General features: G+C 50.9%; 1 protein-coding gene across 3 annotated transcripts in view; it reads left to right on the forward strand.

The window, feature by feature from the left end:
- The window catches only part of XPO6 (exportin 6), a 56595-nt gene that overhangs the window by 35215 nt on the left and 2881 nt on the right, over nucleotides 1–18499 (forward strand). For 2 of the 3 annotated variants that reach the window (XM_039560351.1, XM_010392114.3), the window contains exons 10-22: nucleotides 2124–2232; nucleotides 3568–3660; nucleotides 5667–5736; nucleotides 7185–7344; nucleotides 8523–8615; nucleotides 9828–9972; nucleotides 10551–10697; nucleotides 11859–12048; nucleotides 12695–12850; nucleotides 14046–14160; nucleotides 14640–14811; nucleotides 15135–15296; nucleotides 17841–17939. In XM_039560351.1, the coding sequence (XP_039416285.1) occupies nucleotides 2124–2232; nucleotides 3568–3660; nucleotides 5667–5736; nucleotides 7185–7344; nucleotides 8523–8615; nucleotides 9828–9972; nucleotides 10551–10697; nucleotides 11859–12048; nucleotides 12695–12850; nucleotides 14046–14160; nucleotides 14640–14811; nucleotides 15135–15296; nucleotides 17841–17939 (1711 nt within the window). The remainder of the gene's footprint in view (nucleotides 1–2123; nucleotides 2233–3567; nucleotides 3661–5666; nucleotides 5737–7184; nucleotides 7345–8522; nucleotides 8616–9827; nucleotides 9973–10550; nucleotides 10698–11858; nucleotides 12049–12694; nucleotides 12851–14045; nucleotides 14161–14639; nucleotides 14812–15134; nucleotides 15297–17840; nucleotides 17940–18499) is intronic. The other variant, XM_010392115.2, reaches the window with a different exon arrangement.

Raw genomic sequence — 18499 nt, forward strand, 5'->3', positions numbered from 1 at the left:
TTCCAGGGATCCAGGGGCAGCCACAGCTTCTCTGGGAATCCTGTGCCAGGGCCTGCCCACCCTCAGAGGGAAGAATTTTTTCCTACAGCAGCAAAGAGGCTTTGTGGTCACCATGGAAGAGCTGTGGGAAATCAGCTACTGCTTACAGCAGCTTCATGTGTGGTTGAGTCCTTTCTTTTTCTAAAATCATGAAGTATAAAAAGCATAAACCTCAGTGTTTCACACTCATTCACAAGAATTGAGGCTGAGCAGGTTTGGGTAGACAAACTGTCACTTACATATGTTGTGTGTGAACCTTGCAGGCAGAGGAAGGAAGCTTTGTAGTCTAAAATAGAACTGGAGCACACTTTAACACAAATTAGAGGAGGAAACTACAACACGAGTTGCTTACTTAGTGTTCACATACAACTCATACAACTAATAATTCTCATACAACTAATTAATGAATTAGGAAACAAATTTGATTTAATTAGGATTTTAAATTTCCTCTTTAAATAGAGGATGGGTTTCTGAGAAATACAGATGAGACTGGAAGTCAAAAGTTGCCCTTGCTTACTACTGTGTGTATTAATTACAGCAGTGGCTGGCAGCTCTTCCTTGGCAGATGCTGACCCTGAAGTGGGTGGGTTTTGTTTGAGAAGAGTCTCTTTGCTACCGCTCTAAAAATCTGTTGAATATCCCGGTGAGTTGTTCGGGTTTTTGAGGTTTAAAAGCACCATGGTTTGTGCCATGTGAAGTTCTGCTGAATGCAGAAGGAAGATCCTTTCCCTTGAGCACCCTGAGTAGAAGCAGTTGGTTTTTGAAAGCCAGCCCGGCATCATAACCACAAGGAAATGTGGAACTACCGTAGAGCAGACAGCTCCTCCTTTCAGCATGGGAACTGTGGGGTTTGAATTTCTCAAGAAGCAGATTTTTGGGTTTGAACTTCATGATTTGCTCCTCTACCTGCCTAACGTGTGTCGTGCATGTTGTCTTGGTGTCACACAGCTTGTGATGGAGACAGTTGTGACAAAAAGCTGTCTCTAGATCTGTCAGGGTACAGAATAATAACTGAAGCTTGTGAGTGGTTGTCAGAGCTGCCTGTCCTCGGTGACAGCTCTGACGTCTGCGTGTCCCTGCACACCCTGAGCCGTGTGAACTCTGAGCTCGGCAGTCTGGAAGTGGTGACACCACAGGGGCACAGAGGAAGTTTCCTGTTCTGTGGTTTAGAAGTTTTGCATTTTGTACACACTGCCACTTTTACCACTGGAGAAGTTGCCAAATCCAAGGTTACGCCACCTCGGCCAGAGCTTGCAAGAGACACAAGTGGCACAGCTGACTGTCACAGGCTGGCACTTGGCTGGCATCATGCTCTGCATCTCTTACTCTTTTTTAATGCCTATTTTTGCAGCCTGATTTTCCCTAGAAAACAGCAGGGTTTTTTATGAGACCCGGGCTGTTTTGAGAAGGAAGTTTTTAAAGGAAAAAAATCAGAGTAATGCTGCTTGAAATCCCTGAAGTTTGGTGTTGTGGCACCAGGAGTGATTGCATGCTCTGCTGATTTTGCAGCTTGGCATTATTTCTGTTGGATCTCTGGTGTGCTCTGTGCCAGCTCCTGGCTCCCAGAGGTGAAGGGATATTTCAGTGACATGCCTTTAGTGTTAGAGTGCAAGCAGGGAGGGTGCTGGCTTTATTTCAGGGGAGAAGGGCCTGAATTCCAGTGTGGGGAAGGAGGACAGCAGCACAGACAGACTCAAGGTCCCACCTGAGGCATCAACAACTGCCCTGGTTCCTCTGTTCCTCATTCAGTGCCCAAAGCTGAGGCTGCTGAGGAGCAGCTCAGGCTACAAGAGGCTCTTGGTGCCTCCTGTTCATGGACACCTGGTGTTATTCCTGGCAAGCTGCTCCTGCCTTTCCTGTTTTGAGCTTTGGGGCTGTTCCCATTGCTAACAATCCTCCCTTTCCCTTCCAGAGGCAGAGGGACACTGGGTATTGCCAAGGCTGTTTCCTTACAGGTACCTTGTGACCTGAAATGAGCTGATACCTTTAATCCCAAGAGCTGCTTGGTGGAACTGTTCTGTTTTACAGATTTCCTTTGCTGCAAGGGTTTTATCCAACTCTTTGTGTCTCCCTCCTGGCTGCAGGTACGAAGATGCCTTGGTTCTGCTGCTGACAGAGGTGTTGAATCGGATCCAGTTCAGGTATAACCAGGCACAGCTGGAGGAGCTGGATGATGAGACCCTGGATGATGATGTAAGGAGCAGAGCTGGAGCAGGACAGTTTAACCCTTGCACTGCCAACGCCTGGAATGGCTTTTCCAGAGCTTGTGCTTTGGAGTAGGGGCTGAACAACTGCTTGTCCCCTCCGTTCTGTGTGGGGTTTGAGGTGTAAAACAGCTTCAGATGCTTTTCACAAGAAGTCACACTGAAGATAAAACCTTTGGGTTTAACTTGGTTCTTATTGGGGGAAAAGCTTAGATCCTTATGTTCTGATTGTCAGAAGTATTGGAATTTGGAATTTAACGTGTTTAATTAGTTTAGAATTAATTTGCTGGTTGCTTGGGAATTTGAATGCTGAAGTATCTCTGAGGCAAAAGCTCCAACCTGTGTTTGTATTGTTGGTGCTCATGTTTAAGCTTATTTCTCCTAAGCTGGTGTTGATAAAGGTCATGTTGAAGCTGATAAATGTCAAAGTGGAGCAGGTGGCCAAAATGGGTGAGGCCAGAGCCCTGGAAGGGCAGGTCAGCTGTCACAAGACAGTAGGTGAAGGAGCAGAGGGAATTTCATCACAAGTGGGATCAGACAGATTTTTAAATTCTGGAATGGCGAGGGCTGGTCACATCACAGCTTCTGAGCTTGATAGCAGCACCATTTCATAAGTGAAATAAATGATTTTCTTGATTCATTTGACACTTGGGTCATCTGGATAGTTAGCTGTCATACCCTTGTAAAGACCATGTTGGTGTTTGGATGCCTTTCCATGGTGATAATAATGTCACAAATAAGGGCATAAATTATCTAGAGCAGTCCTGATGAAGTTGTCCTTATGCTTCGGAAACGGACTGGCAAATGATGATACTGGCAAGACTTAAAGCTTTTGGTATAAAACTTGAAAAGGGTTTTAGTTCATTATTTAAGGAGAAAACTAAGTCAGGACATGCTGCCTTTGATTCTGTTGCTTATTTGCTGTGTGTGTTTCTTGTTCGATTTTTACCTTCTCATATTAATGGCAGGTTTGGGATATGATGGGAACAGGCAGCTTCTTTCTCAGTCACCTGTGTAGCTGAGCATGGAAAGAGTCTTTTAGGCTTCATGTAATTGTTCAATTCACCTGTCAAGTTATTGCCACTCTTTCCCCTCCCTTCTCCTGCACTGCCCTCATGGTTTTATCAATTCTCAATGAAAACAGGATGAATTCTATATGAAAATCAGTTTGAGTGGAGTGTGCAAGTTAATTTCTCTAAGGTGCTGCTTGGGGGGGGGGGGGGGGGAGGGGTTCTCCCTCCTGTCCCTCCCTTGCCAGTGTCCCAAAAGCTCCGTGTTCCCCAGGGCAGGGCTGTGCTCATGCCGGTGTCTCTTTTGTCTGCAGCAGCAAACGGAGTGGCAGCGGTACTTGCGCCAGAGCTTGGAAGTGGTGGCCAAAGTCATGGAGCTTCTGCCAACTCACGCCTTCTCCACACTCGTAAGTCCTTCCCCAGGCCCAAAGTGCCACATGGAGTGAGCACCAACTGCTGTAGATTTTTTTGATAGATGCCTCAGTGCCAAAAAGAAATAGGGAAATTTGGGGTTGGATGCAAAACTTGGCAAGGGGAGATAAGAAATTGAAGAGAAAAAATTGTTTCTTTGGCTTTGTTGCATTTCTTGGTGTGTTTTGAGGAGAGTACTTCGGTGTCTAAGTCCAGCTTGGTGGACCCTCTTTAGAAATTCCCACCTCTCAAAGTGTAAACATTTGGCAGCAGCCCCTCAGTGCTGCTTATCTTGGCCTTTGCCTTGGAGGCAGGGCTGTGAATTGGGCAGATAAATGTCATTATTAGGGCTTTAAGGAGAGTGGAATCTTTGTTTAAGTTAAAGGCTAGATGGAAATGCTGGAGAGAGGCCTTGGACAGTTGGGATTATCTGATCTGGATAAGTGCTTCTCTTCAGCTGCTGTCACTAACTTTGGGGGTGTAGAAGTTGTCTGGGCTTGTAGCATCATAACAATTCTGAGGAGGAGATCTTGAGGCTGGAAGTGTGGTCCAGAATTCAGGGCAGTCCATGTGGTTTTGCTGGGTGAGGAGAAAGGGAAACAACAGCAGTGGGATCTCAGCAAGTGCATTAATCCTGCTGGGAACACTGCACACCTCAACCTCAGAACTGTATTCCCAAGAAGCAGAGAAAACTGGGCTGCTGCAGAGGCAGAAGATGCCTGACCTGAAGTGCCTTTGCAATTGATACTTTTTGTGAAGCAGTGAAGCAGGAGGAGCCTGTTACTCAGAGGAGTGAACAAAAGCAGAGGCTGCTGTGCAGCTTTGCCGTGAGTCAGCGGGAGGCACCAAGGAGCGGGTGTTTCAGGGAGCAGATGGATCAGATGGAGGAGAGCATGTGGCTTCCTTGGAGTAACACATGCACACGAGCAAGGCTCTGTGGTTTTTAAACTCCCCTCAGGCAGTTATGCAAAGACACTCCACTGTTAATTAGGTGCAGCATGTTGGAAACGGGCTAGGGAGTGTTTTCCTGAGCCCTGCATTGTTTCTTCTTGTGGGCTGGGGAATGTGGGAAGCTCTCAAGCAGTTCCCAGTGCTTTTCCCAGTGGCTGCAGGGCTGGTGGGTGCAGTGGTAAGTGTAGCAGTTTTAGCAGTGGCAAATAATTCAAGCAGTGGACAGCAGCTGCAGTAACTCCATCCCATGCTGGGCAAGGACAGGCTGCAGCTCCTTCTGCTGATGGGCGAGAGAACCTCCATAAAACCAACCACCAGTTTCAAGCACTTTCACCAACAGAAATTAAATAGAGCTAAGCCAGGCTGAAAGGGTTGAAAAATACCCTTCAGCTGAAGTATGAGCAGGAGCTGGCACGTTTGCTGTCACTGCTGGGTGATGGAGCTGGGCTGACACTCTGTTCCCACACCGGGGTGCATGAGGACTGTGGTGTTTATTCCTTTGGCTGTTTTCCCCATGGGATTTCAGCTGCTGCAGCCTGCAGCTTGCTGGCAGAGTGCTGCACTGCTTCCCTTCTGCACCCTGGGAGAGGCATTGAACTCAACTTTCTGGTGGCATAATATTTTGGGAGCTTCCTTTGGAGAAGGTGATAATTCAGGTGAGCTGGGTGAGCAGAGACCTCCCACACTACAGACTCTGCCACTCCTCTGCCCCTTGGCCTGGGCTCTACCTCCAGCTGTCCATCCCTGGTGCTGCCATGCTGTGCTCTCACTTCCACTGTCAGACCATTATCTGTCAGGCTGATTGCTGGCATTGGAGGGAAAGGAGAGCTGCCACAGGGAAGTGCCTTCAGGGGGGTGATCTTTGTTTTCCTGACCCTTTGTTTTCCTGTGGGATGCAGGATCAGCCCGGAGCCCAACCTGCCCTTCCTCCAAATGTCCGTGTGAAGGCACTGGGGAGAAATGAGAGGACTTTGTTCTGGCAGAGCAATCAGTGGTTGGGTGTTACTGTCTGCCAAGCCTCAGGATCACAGTCAATTCTTCTCTCTTCCAGTTTCCCGTTCTGCAGGATAACCTGGAAGTGTATCTGGGGCTCCAGCAGTTCGTGGTCACTTCAGGAACAGGTAATAACCACCCTCTAACACTGTGCTCCTCCCTCCCCATGACTGCAAACCCACTCCAGACCTGCTGTGCTGTTGCTTTTTGTATATTCAGTTGATCAGAACCTGTGTCTCACGGCTCAGCAGTTAAACTCCAACAGCAGACAGAAATCTCATAATATGATTTATTCTTATTGGCATGGTTCTTCCCTTGTTCTGGCACTTGAAATGAAGATGCCAGAGGTGTTAAAACAGGTGTGCAGCACCAAATACTGCAGCTTCTTCCTGAGAAACAAGGGAAGCAGCAGCAGTGAGATCTGCCTGAGGGGAGGTTGTAGCTCAAGGTAATAGTGAAATTTCCTGGTGTGACCAGGAAAGGAGTCTGTCCCAATACTGCTGTACGTGGCAGAACTGTTGTATAGGCAGTTCTGGAAAAAATATTCCCATTTTTAGGATCATTTCAGCCCTAGGATAAGCCATGCATCAGGGTTTAGTGCTGTGGCTCTGTGTTAGGAGCTGTGCTGTGGGCTGGATCAGCAGCAGCAGCTCAGATGCAGCTCTGGATTCAGCACTGGGTGGTGGCACAGAATCCCAGAATGGGTCAGGTTGGAAGGGACTGGACTGGATCATCTGATCCAACTTCCCTGCTCATCCCAGAGCACGTGGCACAGGACTGTGTGTTTGTGTTGACAGCACAAAATGGAGAGGTTGCTGGTGAAAGTTTAATCTGTGATTAAATACAGTCTGTGGAAAGAAAATCTGATTTTCTTTGAAGGGTGGTGTTGCAGAACATATTTGCTTTTGAATGTTTTGAATGTTTGAGCCCAGGTGTCCACACCTGAGCAGCAGGAGGGTTGTGTGGGGCTGGAAAGTCTTGGTAGTGGATTGTTTCTTGCACCTGAGAAATATGGAAGTGCACAACACACTTCACATCAGAAGTGAAGTCACAAATTCACTGTCCCAAATCTGCTGCTGCATCACTGCAAGTGTAGCCGGCAGAGGGAGTGTGGAAAACCACCTTCTCCAGAGCTGGGATTGCTTCTGGTGGCAGCAGGAAACCAGAAAGGCTCCTGTTTGTGTAGGAACTAACACCATACAGAAGGGAATAAAGGTGTAAAAGGCTGAAACAGTCGTTAACATTTTCATGTTAACGAAGCCTTTGAAGTGTTGTCAGAACAGTTGATTTCCCTTCCAAGCTCGAGTGTTGCAGTGCCTGGGCCAGTGCTGCCATCTGACCTGTGACCCAGCGCCGAGCTAGTGGCAGAAGAATGCTTGTCATGTCATTAGAATAAACTTTGCATTTCCTGTCACTTTGTCATCAGGTTTCCCATCCCCAAGAGCTGCAGGGGTTGATCACAAAGCCGTAGGGTTTTTCCCCTTGCACACGAGCATGAATTTCCAGCCTTTGGGGCAGCTCTTAGAGAAAGGCTACTTTGTGCTTGTGTCTCTGAGGGGCTGTGGTGTCACTGCAGGTCACAGGCTGAACATCACAGCAGAGAACGACTGCAGGAGGCTGCACTGCTCGCTGAGGGACCTGAGCTCGCTGCTGCAGGCCGTGGGCCGCCTGGCCGAGTACTTCACTGGGGACGTGTTCGCCGCCAGGTTCAACGACGCCCTCACCGTGGTGGAGAGGTGGGTACAGGCTCTCTGTCACCTCTGCAGGCACTCTGACAAATTGGGCTTCTTGCTGCCTCCCCTTGGCGTGAGTAGATTGAGGTGTAAGGAATTCGATGGCCAGAATGTGGATTGTGAAGCCAGTGGTGTGTGCTGGGCTGAGCCCCCGGCGTGGGCAGCGAGGATTGGGGGGAAATCTGCCCCTCTGCTCAGGTGAGACCCCACCTGCAGAGCTGCCTCCAGCACAGGAAGGGTGTGGAGCTGCTGGAGCAAGTCCAGAGGAGGCCACAGTGCTGCTCCAAGGGCTGGAACCCCTCTGCTCTGGAGCCAGGCTGGGAGAATTGGGATTGTTTCAGCCTGGAGAAGAAACAGCTCAGGGGTGACCTAATTACCCCTTCCAGGAACTGAAGGAGCCATCAGGAAAGATGGAGAGAGACCATTTACAGGGGCCTGGAGTGACAGCACAAAGGGAATGGCTTCCCACTGCCAGAGGGCAGGGATGGATGGGATATTGGGAAGGAATTGTTCCCTGGGAGGGTGGGCAGGCCCTGGCACAGGGTGCCCAGAGCAGCTGTGGCTGCCCCTGGATCCCTGGCAGTGTCCAAGGCCAGGCTGGACAGGGCTTGGAGCAGCCTGGGCCAGTGGAAGGTGTCCCTGCCCATGGCAGGGGGGTGGGATGAGATAAACTCAGTCCCTTGAAAACATTGAAGGACTTGTGCTCCAGCATCTGCACTTGTGAGGCAATGAAATAACACGTAGAGTTTGATTAGAGTTGTACCTTTCAAAACTAAATCACCAAAACTTCCTTTGATGGTTGGACTTCGTGATCTTCGAGGTCTTTTCCAACCTTGATGATTCCATGATTGTTTTCTGAAATGAAAAGACCTGTGAAAGCTGGAGGAGCAGACATTTTATTCTTCCCCTCCAGGATACTTAATTAGCACATAGTTACAAATGGCAGGATCTCAGGCCCTTACACAGGTTTTGTGTTTTCATTTCTGTGGAGGAACATCTGACCTGTTCCATCTGATCCCAAACAGCACGGTAGGCTCTGAATTATTTTAAACTAAAAGGCCAGAATCTCGTTTGTGTATTAGCTAAACATTGACACAGACTGGGGAAGAGCTGCACTAGATCAGGTGCTGGAGCTGGTTTGTACAATCCCTTTGCTCTGCCACGTGTGTTTGCACCTCCAGGCTGGTAAAGGTGACGCTGTATGGATCTCAAATCAAACTGTACAACATCGAAACCGCCGTTCCCTCGGTGCTGAAACCTGACCTCATCGATGTGTGAGTATGGGGTGTAGCCAGCCTGGGCACTCACGGGGTGGGGAAGGCTTGGATCTTCTGGATCTGTTGCTCGGACTCCACCCTCGCAGATATCCTGGGAAACAGCCTCTCCAGCTGCTGGCAGCTCCCCAGGAAAGCACCTTTTTCAGCTGATGAAAGTCAAGGCTGCTGCCAGTGTTTTGGACCAGTCTTTCCTCTAATGGAAGTACCCAGGTCATTTAAATGAAAACATGTTTGTGCTGAGAAGGAAAAATGCCCCTTAAATCAGCTCTGAAAGCAAACTGGGGTTGTGCCCTGTGCAGGGGGCTGTAAAAGCAGGTAATTAATGAGGAAATAAGTGTTACAACAGTGATATTTTAAAGAAGTGGATCCACTATGTAGCGTGGAGTTTATATAGAAATCCAGTTGATGGATTTTTTTGCTACCAGAGTCAGGTCTGTGGCTCAGGTAAAAGAGGTTTTTCCCAGCTGAGGGTTTCAAATCCTTGTCTTCCAAGACAAACATATGCCTTGCAGGTGTGCAAGCCATTTCTGGGACAAACAACTGCCTGCCATCCAGGCACTGACATTCAGTGGGAAATCTTGGTGCTGCTGGCCATAGATCACCTCTGACAGCCTTTTAGGGACCTTCCCTTGCTGAGGCTGTACAGCACAAACCTGTTCCCTGCCAGCTGCTGTGCTGTGAGCAGAATTGAAGGTTTGAACACTTGTTCTGGTTTGTAATTGCACCTTCAGCAGCTCCTTGAAGACCCCCACTAGATTTCACCGTATAACTCTATAACTAATGGGATTTCTCCTATTAGTCCCAAGTTAATGGCACTGAATTTTGTGCAGGTGATGATGTTTTAATGGTTTCTGATCTGGTTTACGATAATCTGGGAAGTGTTTTCCGTGATCTGTCAGCAAGGGTTCACCCTTTTCCCTGTCCCTGAAGAAACCTGTGATCCATTTTCTAACACTTGCCTGAGAGATCAGCCCTGTCACACATGTGGGGACATCTCTCTGAAGCACCCTGACTCCATGTGAACATGATAAAAGTGTGATTATGAAGGATGATAACTTGACTTTATCAGTTTGCACCTTTGGCCTGGGGGGTCCAGAACCAGAACCAAAACAGCAGGAAGGATTTTTTACAAACCAAGCTGCCAGGTTTGCCTGAAACACCGCTCTCCTGTCCCGTTCTGGTGCTCACTGTGTCCCTTGCTGTCCCCAGGCACGCGCAGTCCCTGGCAGCCCTGCAGGCCTACGCTCACTGGCTGGCCCAGTTCTACAGCGAGGTGCACAGGCAGAACCCCGAGCAGTTCATCTCCCTGGTGTCCACGGCGCTGGAGGCCATCACCCCCCTCATCAGCTCCAAGGTACTGCTGGCCCTGGGCTCTGCTGGGGGCTGCAGTCCAGAGCAGCTCTCAACAGCACTGGGGGGTCAGGCTGATGCAAGAATAAGCAACTTAAAGGCTTCGAAACTCAGTCTGATGATTTTATGGCTTGAAAGCGGAGAAATCTCTCTCTCATGGTATTAAGGGAACTGAGCTATGCTCTGGTTGACAAATAAATTGTAGAATTGTTCAGGAAAAACTCTCTAAGATTGAGTCCAACCATTCCCCCAGCACTGCCAAGGCCACCACTGACCCATGTCCCCAAATGCCACATCCACATACATGGCTCTTAAATCCCTCCAGAGATGGTGACCCCAGCACTGCCTTGAGCAGCCTATCTATGCCTGACCACCCTTTCCATGAAGGAACTTCCCCAATATCCAACCTGACCCTCCCCTGGCACAGCTTGAGGCTGTTCCTCTCATCCTGTCCTTGTTCCCTGGGAGCAGAGCCTGAGCCCCACCCTGGCTGCACCCCCCAGGTCCTGGCAGCTCAGTGTGCTGACCCTGGTTGTGTGTGCCAGTGTGACTGGGCAGCCTGACCACCCCTCTGTCTCTCAGGTGCAGGAGAAGCTGCTGCTCTCTGCGTGCCACCTGCTGGTGTCCTTGGCCACCACGGTGCGCCCGGTGTTCCTGATCAGCATCCCAGCCGTGCAGAAGGTGTTCAACAGGATCACTGACACCTCTGCCCAGCGCCTCCCCGACAAGGTCAGTGGGCCCAGAGCTGTCTCACACTGAAATCAGGTGTCCTTGGGAAGATGTGCCTCAGGTGGTGAGGGATAACCTCCAAAAACAACTGGAGGGGCAGCAATTGTCTCTATATTGTGGATATCCAGGAATTACAGTGATACCATTTGTAATTAATGATCTATTTCAAGCAACAGCACAAGGAAAAAATACAATTGCACCTCTTAGATCTGATTCTTTTCTCCTTTGTTGACACCATCCCTGATTCTGCATTATCTTTACAGTACAGGCACGTTGATTCTGACCTACACAAAGAGTTTTTTGTGAAACTCAAGTATTTACATTGCAGAAGCAATGTAAATACTATAAATATATTCCATTTATAGTTCTGAAAAGCCACAGTGGAGGCTGGGATATGGTTATGTTGTGTGCTGGCAAGGAAGCACAGAGTGCTGCACAAGTGCAGGAGCTCAGCCTGTAAACCAGACAAGGAGTAATGGAAGGAAAATCATCTTTGTTTTTATAAACACCAGAGATTTACTGCTGCAGGGAAGGGCTGACAGAGCTGGGAGCTGGTTCCAGGCCTTAAATCCTGGAGCTTTGCGTCTCTCTCTCTTGCAGAGCTGGTACTTGGGCTCATGTTGTGCTGTTGAACAGCGAGCACTGCTGGTGTCTTGAACAGCCATAAAATGTCATTTCACTCCAGCCTTGTGCTCTAGCAAAAATTAACCTGGGAAAAAAGTTAAAACTTTGTCTCTTTGCTTCATGTTGCCCAGAGAAGCTGTGGCTGTCCCATCCCTAGAAGTGTCCAAGGCCAGGTTGGACTTGGAGCAGCCTGGTCTGGTGGAAGGTGTCCCTGCCTGTGGCAGTTGGGTTGGTCCCTTCAACCCAAACCATTCCATGATTCAATGGTTTTGCTGTCAGTCCAACCCTGGTGCTGTCTGGGCTCTTGTAGATGTCTTTCTGCTCCCACATCTCCTTAAGGGTACCAGGAACTCAAGGTTTATATCCAACTGTGGGGGTGTTTTGGGAGCTGCAGTCCATCCTCAGTGCCCAAGGAGCTCTGCAGAGCTCATCCAGAGCCTCGCACACATCAGAGCTGCACAATGCAGGGGTGGAACACGATGAGCTTTAACCTCCCTTCCCACCCAAACCATTGGCTTTGATTCCTGTCCCTCCCAGGCCCAGGTGCTGGTGTGCAGGGCTCTGTCCAACGTGCTGCTGCTGCCCTGGCCCAACCTGCCCGAGAGCGAGCAGCAGTGGGCCGTGCGCTCCACCAACCACGCCAGCCTCGTGTCCGCCCTCACCAGGGACTACCGCCAGCTCAAGGCCACGGCCAGCCTGCCCCAGAGGAAGGTGCAGCTGGAGGACAGTAAGTACCAGTGTCCTGCTCCCTCCTGCTGCACTGGGGAGTGTTGTTAAGCTGATTTGCCAGTAATTATTTTGGCTGAGAAACTGCTTCGCGTACAGGAAAGGGAGCAGGTTGTGTTTCCTTTCTATTTTTAGAGGCTTTTCTGCTCTGTACAGGGCACTCTCGCCCCAGGTCGCCTGTAAACTCTTCCATTAAAGTGCTGTCTTCCTGAGGAAGGTGGGATCGGGGTTGGGATAAAAGTTTGGGTGGTAAGGATTGCATTGGGAGTACTGAACGGCCTCATGGTGTGGTATTAGAAATACTGGCTGGAAGCTGTGTTAATGAAGATCATGGGTGTAAAAAGTGAAGGGGGAAAATAAGAATTTCTTCCAGACTTGGGAATTACTGGAGAGGGTTTGTTTATGTAGGAGGAATGCAAGGAAACTCCTGGCAGGGGTGCAGGGAAACTTGTGTATATGCTTTGGGCCTGGTTTTGGGTGTGTCTTTGGGGTTTTTTTCATTGAGGATCGCTTCAGAAGTTGTTCAGAAATCTGCAGTGTCACACGTCAGTTGTTTTAATTCCTGTGTGTGTGAGCTTCATTTCTCTCCCTCTTACCTCCAAGCAGTTTTGGCACGTGCCAGAAGCATCACCCCTCTTGTTTTGCAGCCAAAGTGATCATCCACCAGACACTGAGCGTTCTGGAAGATATTGTAGAAAGTATCTCTGGAGAATCCACCAAGTCCCGGCAGATCTGTTATCAGTCGCTGCAAGAATCCGTGCAGGTCTCACTAGCCCTCTTCCCAGCTTTCATTCATCAGTCAGGTATAACCTCAGGCCAGGGGCCATGCTGTGAGTAGCTTTCTGAGCTCCTGATAACACCCAGAACAGCAGCACAGAGCCGTGGTGTGGGTGTGGAGTGTGTGGGTTGTCTGTGCCTGGGTGTGCTGGGAGAGCTGGGCTGAGCCACAGCAGGGAAGGGACATCCCTGCCAGCCAGGATCCAGGCAGGACTGTCACAGTTTCAAAGAGGAGCTGGTCCTGAGCACAAAAAAAATGCTTTCAAATACCCTCTCTGGTTGTATTTGCCATTTACATTCTCTGCAGAAGCTTGAAGACAAAGAGGGATAGATGTTGTCAGATTAGGTCAGATGGTGTGCGATTTGGGGATTTTTTTCCCTGAGATGGAACCAGGACTCTCACTTGGCAGCCTTCTGGCCAGCAGCTTGTATTTTGTGTCACATCAGGGTGCTTCCTCGTGTCCCATTTGGAGCTGGGTGGGATTTTCTCAGTGGAGGGGCTGAGGGGAGACAAAAGGGGTGAAATGCAGAGAGGATCCAAGGCAGAGGCAAAGGGTGCTGTGACTCCAGGGAGCTGCTGTCTCCAGAACAGGCTGGCAGCCTCATCAACTGCAATTTTTTGGCTACCAAAGGCTGTGTGATGAGGGAGGAGTTGAGCAGCTCCAGCTTGGTTATCCAGTGTTTATTGGGATGGATGAAGGATTAGCTGGGTGCTAATCACTGCAATCACCACGTGCTTCCCTTCTGAAGACAGAAGGCTCTTCTCAGTTTCTGCCAAAAAACCAAGCTGGATTCTGTCTCCTCCACCCCGAGCTGTGTGGATGTGTTGGATTTCCTGGTGTTTCCTGTTAACCCTGTACAAGCAGCGAGAACTGGAGATGGGCCTGGAGCTCCCGTGAGCTTTGTCTCAGCACTGCGTGCAGGCAGAGCTCGCTGAGGCCTTGCTGGCAGGGTTGTGGTTGTTCTGAGGGGTTGGTGCTGCCTGTGCTTGTCATCCCTGGCAGCTTTTGGAAGGGTATGAACAATCCTGAAGCCCTGTAGTAACCAGCTGATGGTTTCAGTTTCTCAGACAACCCTGCTGGTAAATTCCCAAGAGCAAATGGGGTTCCCTGAACAGGAGGAGCAAACTTGAGACTTACATAAAAGACTGAAACATAAAACACTGATTGATGCACTTGGATGTTTCTTTAACACGTTCTTTTTGCTTTTCTCTTCTCTTAGATGTGACAGATGAGATGCTGAGCTTTTTCCTCACCCTGTTCCAAGGCCTGAGGGTGCAGATGGGAGTGCCTTTCACTGAGCAGATCATACAGACCTTCCTGAACATGTTCACCAGGTACTGCCCAACATTTGTTTCTCACCCCTCAGGATGGTTTATCTCAGGAGCTGCTCAGCCAGTGGGTCCCTGTCCCTAAAGTGGGCTGTTTCCAGCCTTTGTGGCCAGACTTTTGTCATGTCCCAGGGCTGAATCTGAGGAAAACACTTCCAAGTCTGGAGAGCTCCAGTGCGTGCTCATCAGTCATACCTGCCACTGTGCAATTCCAGCTCTCCCATGGACTTTCTGGCAGTGTGGGGTGTTGAACTGGGCTCTCATATTCCCTCTTAGGTCCTGCCTAAGGTCTGAGGGTGTCCCTTCACTCATCTTCTGTTGCAGAGGGGGATCTGCCAACCCTCAGTGGCAACCTCCCTCCTTTCTGTGGCTTCATGTGCTTGGCCTGTATTAACTGAGCATTTTAGAGGCATCACCTGTTTTCCAGTAAACCAGGGAAGCCTACAGATCTCTGGGAATCTTCCTAATGCCTGTTTGTGTCCCAGGGAGCAGCTGGCAGAGAGCATCCTCCACGAGGGCAGCACCGGCTGCAGGGTGGTGGAAAAGTTCCTGAAGATCCTGCAGGTGGTGGTGCAGGAGCCAGGCCAGGTGTTCAAACCCTTCCTGCCCAGTGTGATCTCGCTGTGCATGGAGCAGGTGTATCCCATCATTGCAGAGGTAGGGCTGCTCTCCCAGGGCTGGGAATGGGAATGGGAAGGGAAGGCATTGCTGGGGGGGTGGCAGCAGTGAAGCTTTGGCTTTCAAGAGCTGCGTGTGTCAATCCCTGTGGAGGGAAAGCACGCTGTGGAGGACTGGTCAGTGGGATTGGAAGCAGTGTGGGTGGAGGATTGATGTGTTTTCAGCATGATCCTACACCTGCTGGGTTTGGTGCTCCCTTAGGAGAAAGGCTTTGGTGCAAAGCCCTGGGTTGGTGGGATCCAGGATTGGGGTGGGATCCAGCAGAGGAGCCTGCTCTGAGCTCTGTCCCCCTGTGCTGCCAGCGCTCATCCCCTGATGTGAAAGCAGAGCTGTTTGAGCTGCTCTTCCGGGTCCTGCACCACAACTGGAGGTACTTCTTCAAATCCAGCGTGCTGGCCAGTGTCCAGAGGGGAGTGGCAGAGGAGCAGATGGAGAACGAAGCCCAGTTCAGTGCCATCATGCAGGTAACTCATCCATTCCCCAGAACCTTTCCTGCAGGGGAGCACACACTGCTTGGGGCACTGCAGTAAAAAATCACAGAAGCACCAGGGTTGGAAAAGCTCTCTGAGATTGAGTTCAACCATTCCCCAGCACTGCCAAGGCCACCACTGACCCGTGTCCCCAAGTGCCACATCCACTTTTAAATCCCTCCAGGGATGGTGACCCCAGCACTGCCCTGGGCAGCTGTGCCAGTGCCTGACCACCCTTCCCATGAAGGAATTTCCCCAATATCCAACCTAAACCTCCCCTGGCCCAGCCTGAGGCCGTTCCCTCTCCTCCTGTCCCTGTTCCCTGGCAGCACAGCCCGACTCCCCGGCTGCCCCCTCCTGTCAGGGACTTGTGCAGAGCCACAAGGTCCCCCCTGAGCCTCCTTTGCTCCAGGCTGAGCCCCTTTCCCAGGCTCCCTCAGCCGCTCCTGGGGGCTCCAGCTCCTCCCCAGCTCTGTTCCCTTCCCTGCACCCGCTCCAGCCCCTCAATGTCTCTGTTCTTGTGAGGGTCCCACATGGGCACATGTGGGTGATGAGTTTAGATGTGTCTTGAGTGAGGTTTTGCTTCCAGGAACTGCTGCAGATGAAAGTTGCTGAGGAGTGACCCAGCTGCTGAGCTCACAAGGCACAGAGCCATGCAGGCATGAGGAAGGAATGTTAATTCCTTTGCAAGCCTCATCCTGCAATAAAAATACATTACTGCCACTGACCCAGTTAACTCTGAGTGTTGTGGTTGGCACTGGGGAAAGCTGTCAGTGCAGGAAATGTTCCTGAGTGTCTTTTGGCTTCCATGGACTTCTTGTGTGCTGTTCCACAGGACCTGGTAGGGAAGGGTCAGTGGGGTAACACCTGACAGGCTTTGCCCTGGGAAATACAGAATCATGGAGTGGTTTGGGTTCAGGAGACCTGAAAGCCCATCCCATTCCACCCCCTGCCATGGGCAGGGACACCTTCCACTGTCCCAGCCTGCTCCAGGCCCCATCCAGCCTGGCCTTGGGCACTGCCAGGGATCCAGGGGCAGCCCCAGCTGCTCTGGGCACCCTGTGCCAGGGCCTGCCCACCCTCCCAGGGAACAATTCCTTCCCAAGATCCCATCTAACCCTGCCCTCTGGCAGTGGGAAGCCATTCCCTGTGTCCTGTCCCTCCACCCTTGTCCCAAGTCCCTCTCCAGCTCTCCTGGAGCCCCTTGAGGCACTGGCAGGCAGGGACAGAGTGTGCACAGAGCCAGCACCAACCTCCTCAGGTGGGGAAGTTGGAATTTTTTAAGACTAACAGACTGTGTTCCGTGTGTTGCTTTGGTCAGAGCTGGCCAGATGAGCTCCCTTGCAATTCCTAGATCACCTTAGACTGCAGGAGACCTTTGGGAGAGTTGCCCCATCGTGGAGAGCCTGGAGAAGCTGGGTCCCCTCTGGTGCACATGTGGAGAGGGAGCTCTTGCACTGACATGAACTGTGTCATGTTTCTCTCTGGCCTGCCCTTCTCCTGCCACCTTTTGGTGTGAATGAAGCTCAGGCTGGGCCCTGTGCAGGGCTGTCCAAGCATCTCTTTCACTTGTAGCTGTGGAACACTTCCAAACTCACCAGAATGCCTCCTTCTGGAAGATTTTTGTATCATCATCCCAGTTCAGGCTGCGTGGCAATCCTGCACTGCTTGTTTTACTCCTTGGCTCCTGCTGCTCTGATAGAAAACTCTTATTTAATGTTCTCTAAGTGTTCCCACAGCCAGTGCTTTGTGTGGGGGACCTGAATAGCTTGTGTGCTGGTTTCCACCTGAGATCTAAGGCCAGAACTGGCTCAGTCTTGCTGGGATCTGCATTGTTCTTGTCCATTTGACAATAAATGGGTCATGTGGGTGAATAAACTCTTCTGTTCACAATGCCTTGAAGAGGAGCTGTTAAAATCCTGCTGCCTGTCTCTGTGCACAGCTGACCTCACCTGCCTGCATGCCCTGTACAGTGTTTCGGAGGTGTTCAGGGTGGAAAAGGTGCTTGACCACACACTGTGCAGCCCTGCCAGGCCAGGTCAGGGTCCAGCAGATTCTGTTCTGGGCTCTTCACAGGCTCCCAGGGCCCATCTCCAAATCCTAATCCAGGGCAGTGACATCTGCTTGGGTCCTGACTGGGACTGAGGGCCCACCCTGGGGTGTGTCCTGGTCTGTTCCCCCATGCCTTGGTGCCTCAGGTGACATCTCTGAGGAACAGCCCTGCCCTTCCTGAGCACACTGCCTGCCCAGGGAGCTGGGCTCAGCATCCCTGGCCCTCTCCAGTGCCAGCTTGGCCTGCCTGTTCCCAGTGGGCCCAGCTCAGCAGGGCTATGCCCATGTTCCCACCAAAACCCCATTCCCATGGGTCTGGTGGCAGCACAGTTGATTTGAACAGCTGCCTGTCTCTTGATAGCTTGCTGCACTGAGGCTCCCAGGGGTTTGTCCTGGTGCCAGGGTGAAAATGCTGCTGTTTTGCCTGGCAGGTCTGATGTTTGTGGTGGTCTCCATCCCCTTCCTCCATCTGTGCTTTGTCCCCAGGCATTTGGCCAGTCCTTCCTGCAGCCTGACATTCACCTGTTCAAGCAGAACCTCTTCTACCTGGAGACTCTGAACACAAAGCAGAAGCTGTACCACAAGGTGGGTCCTGCCTGAGCTCTCTGTGCATGGGAAGAGGTGTCCTGGGACTGCTTTTAAGCTACTCAGAAACCCAGGTCAGGATTTGGGGGTTTTGTGCCACAGCCTTTGGGTGGTTGCCGTGCTCCGGGAGGTTGGAATGGAGCTGCCAGCCCTTGATACTGGGAGCTGGGAATGGGAGGGATCCCAGCTCCCAGCAAAGCCTGGATGTGTTCCCTCCTCTGACAGTGAGAACACACAGTGGGAGTGAGGTTTGTCTGGGGAAGTGGGAGCTGGGATCATCAGTGGGACAGTGAGTGCCTCCAGCATTCCCACCTGGGCAGCAGCAGGTATCTGGTATTCCCAGGGCACTGCCACGTGCGAGTCTCCACCTCTCTTTGGACCTGTCCTCCAGGCCCTGTAACCTACCCACAGTTAGCTGCTGCCAGGAAGGGTTAAATCTGGAATCCAGGGAATCTGCTCAGCCTGGGAAAGCAGAGCTTTCAGTTTCTCATCTGTATCCACACCTGAAGGGCAGCACTTTGTGTTCCAGGTGCCTGGGGCAGACTTCCAGGCACTTGCCA

The sequence above is a fragment of the Corvus cornix genome, chromosome 14 (genome assembly GCF_000738735.6).
Source record: "Corvus cornix cornix isolate S_Up_H32 chromosome 14, ASM73873v5, whole genome shotgun sequence".
Taxonomy (NCBI): domain Eukaryota; kingdom Metazoa; phylum Chordata; class Aves; order Passeriformes; family Corvidae; genus Corvus; species Corvus cornix.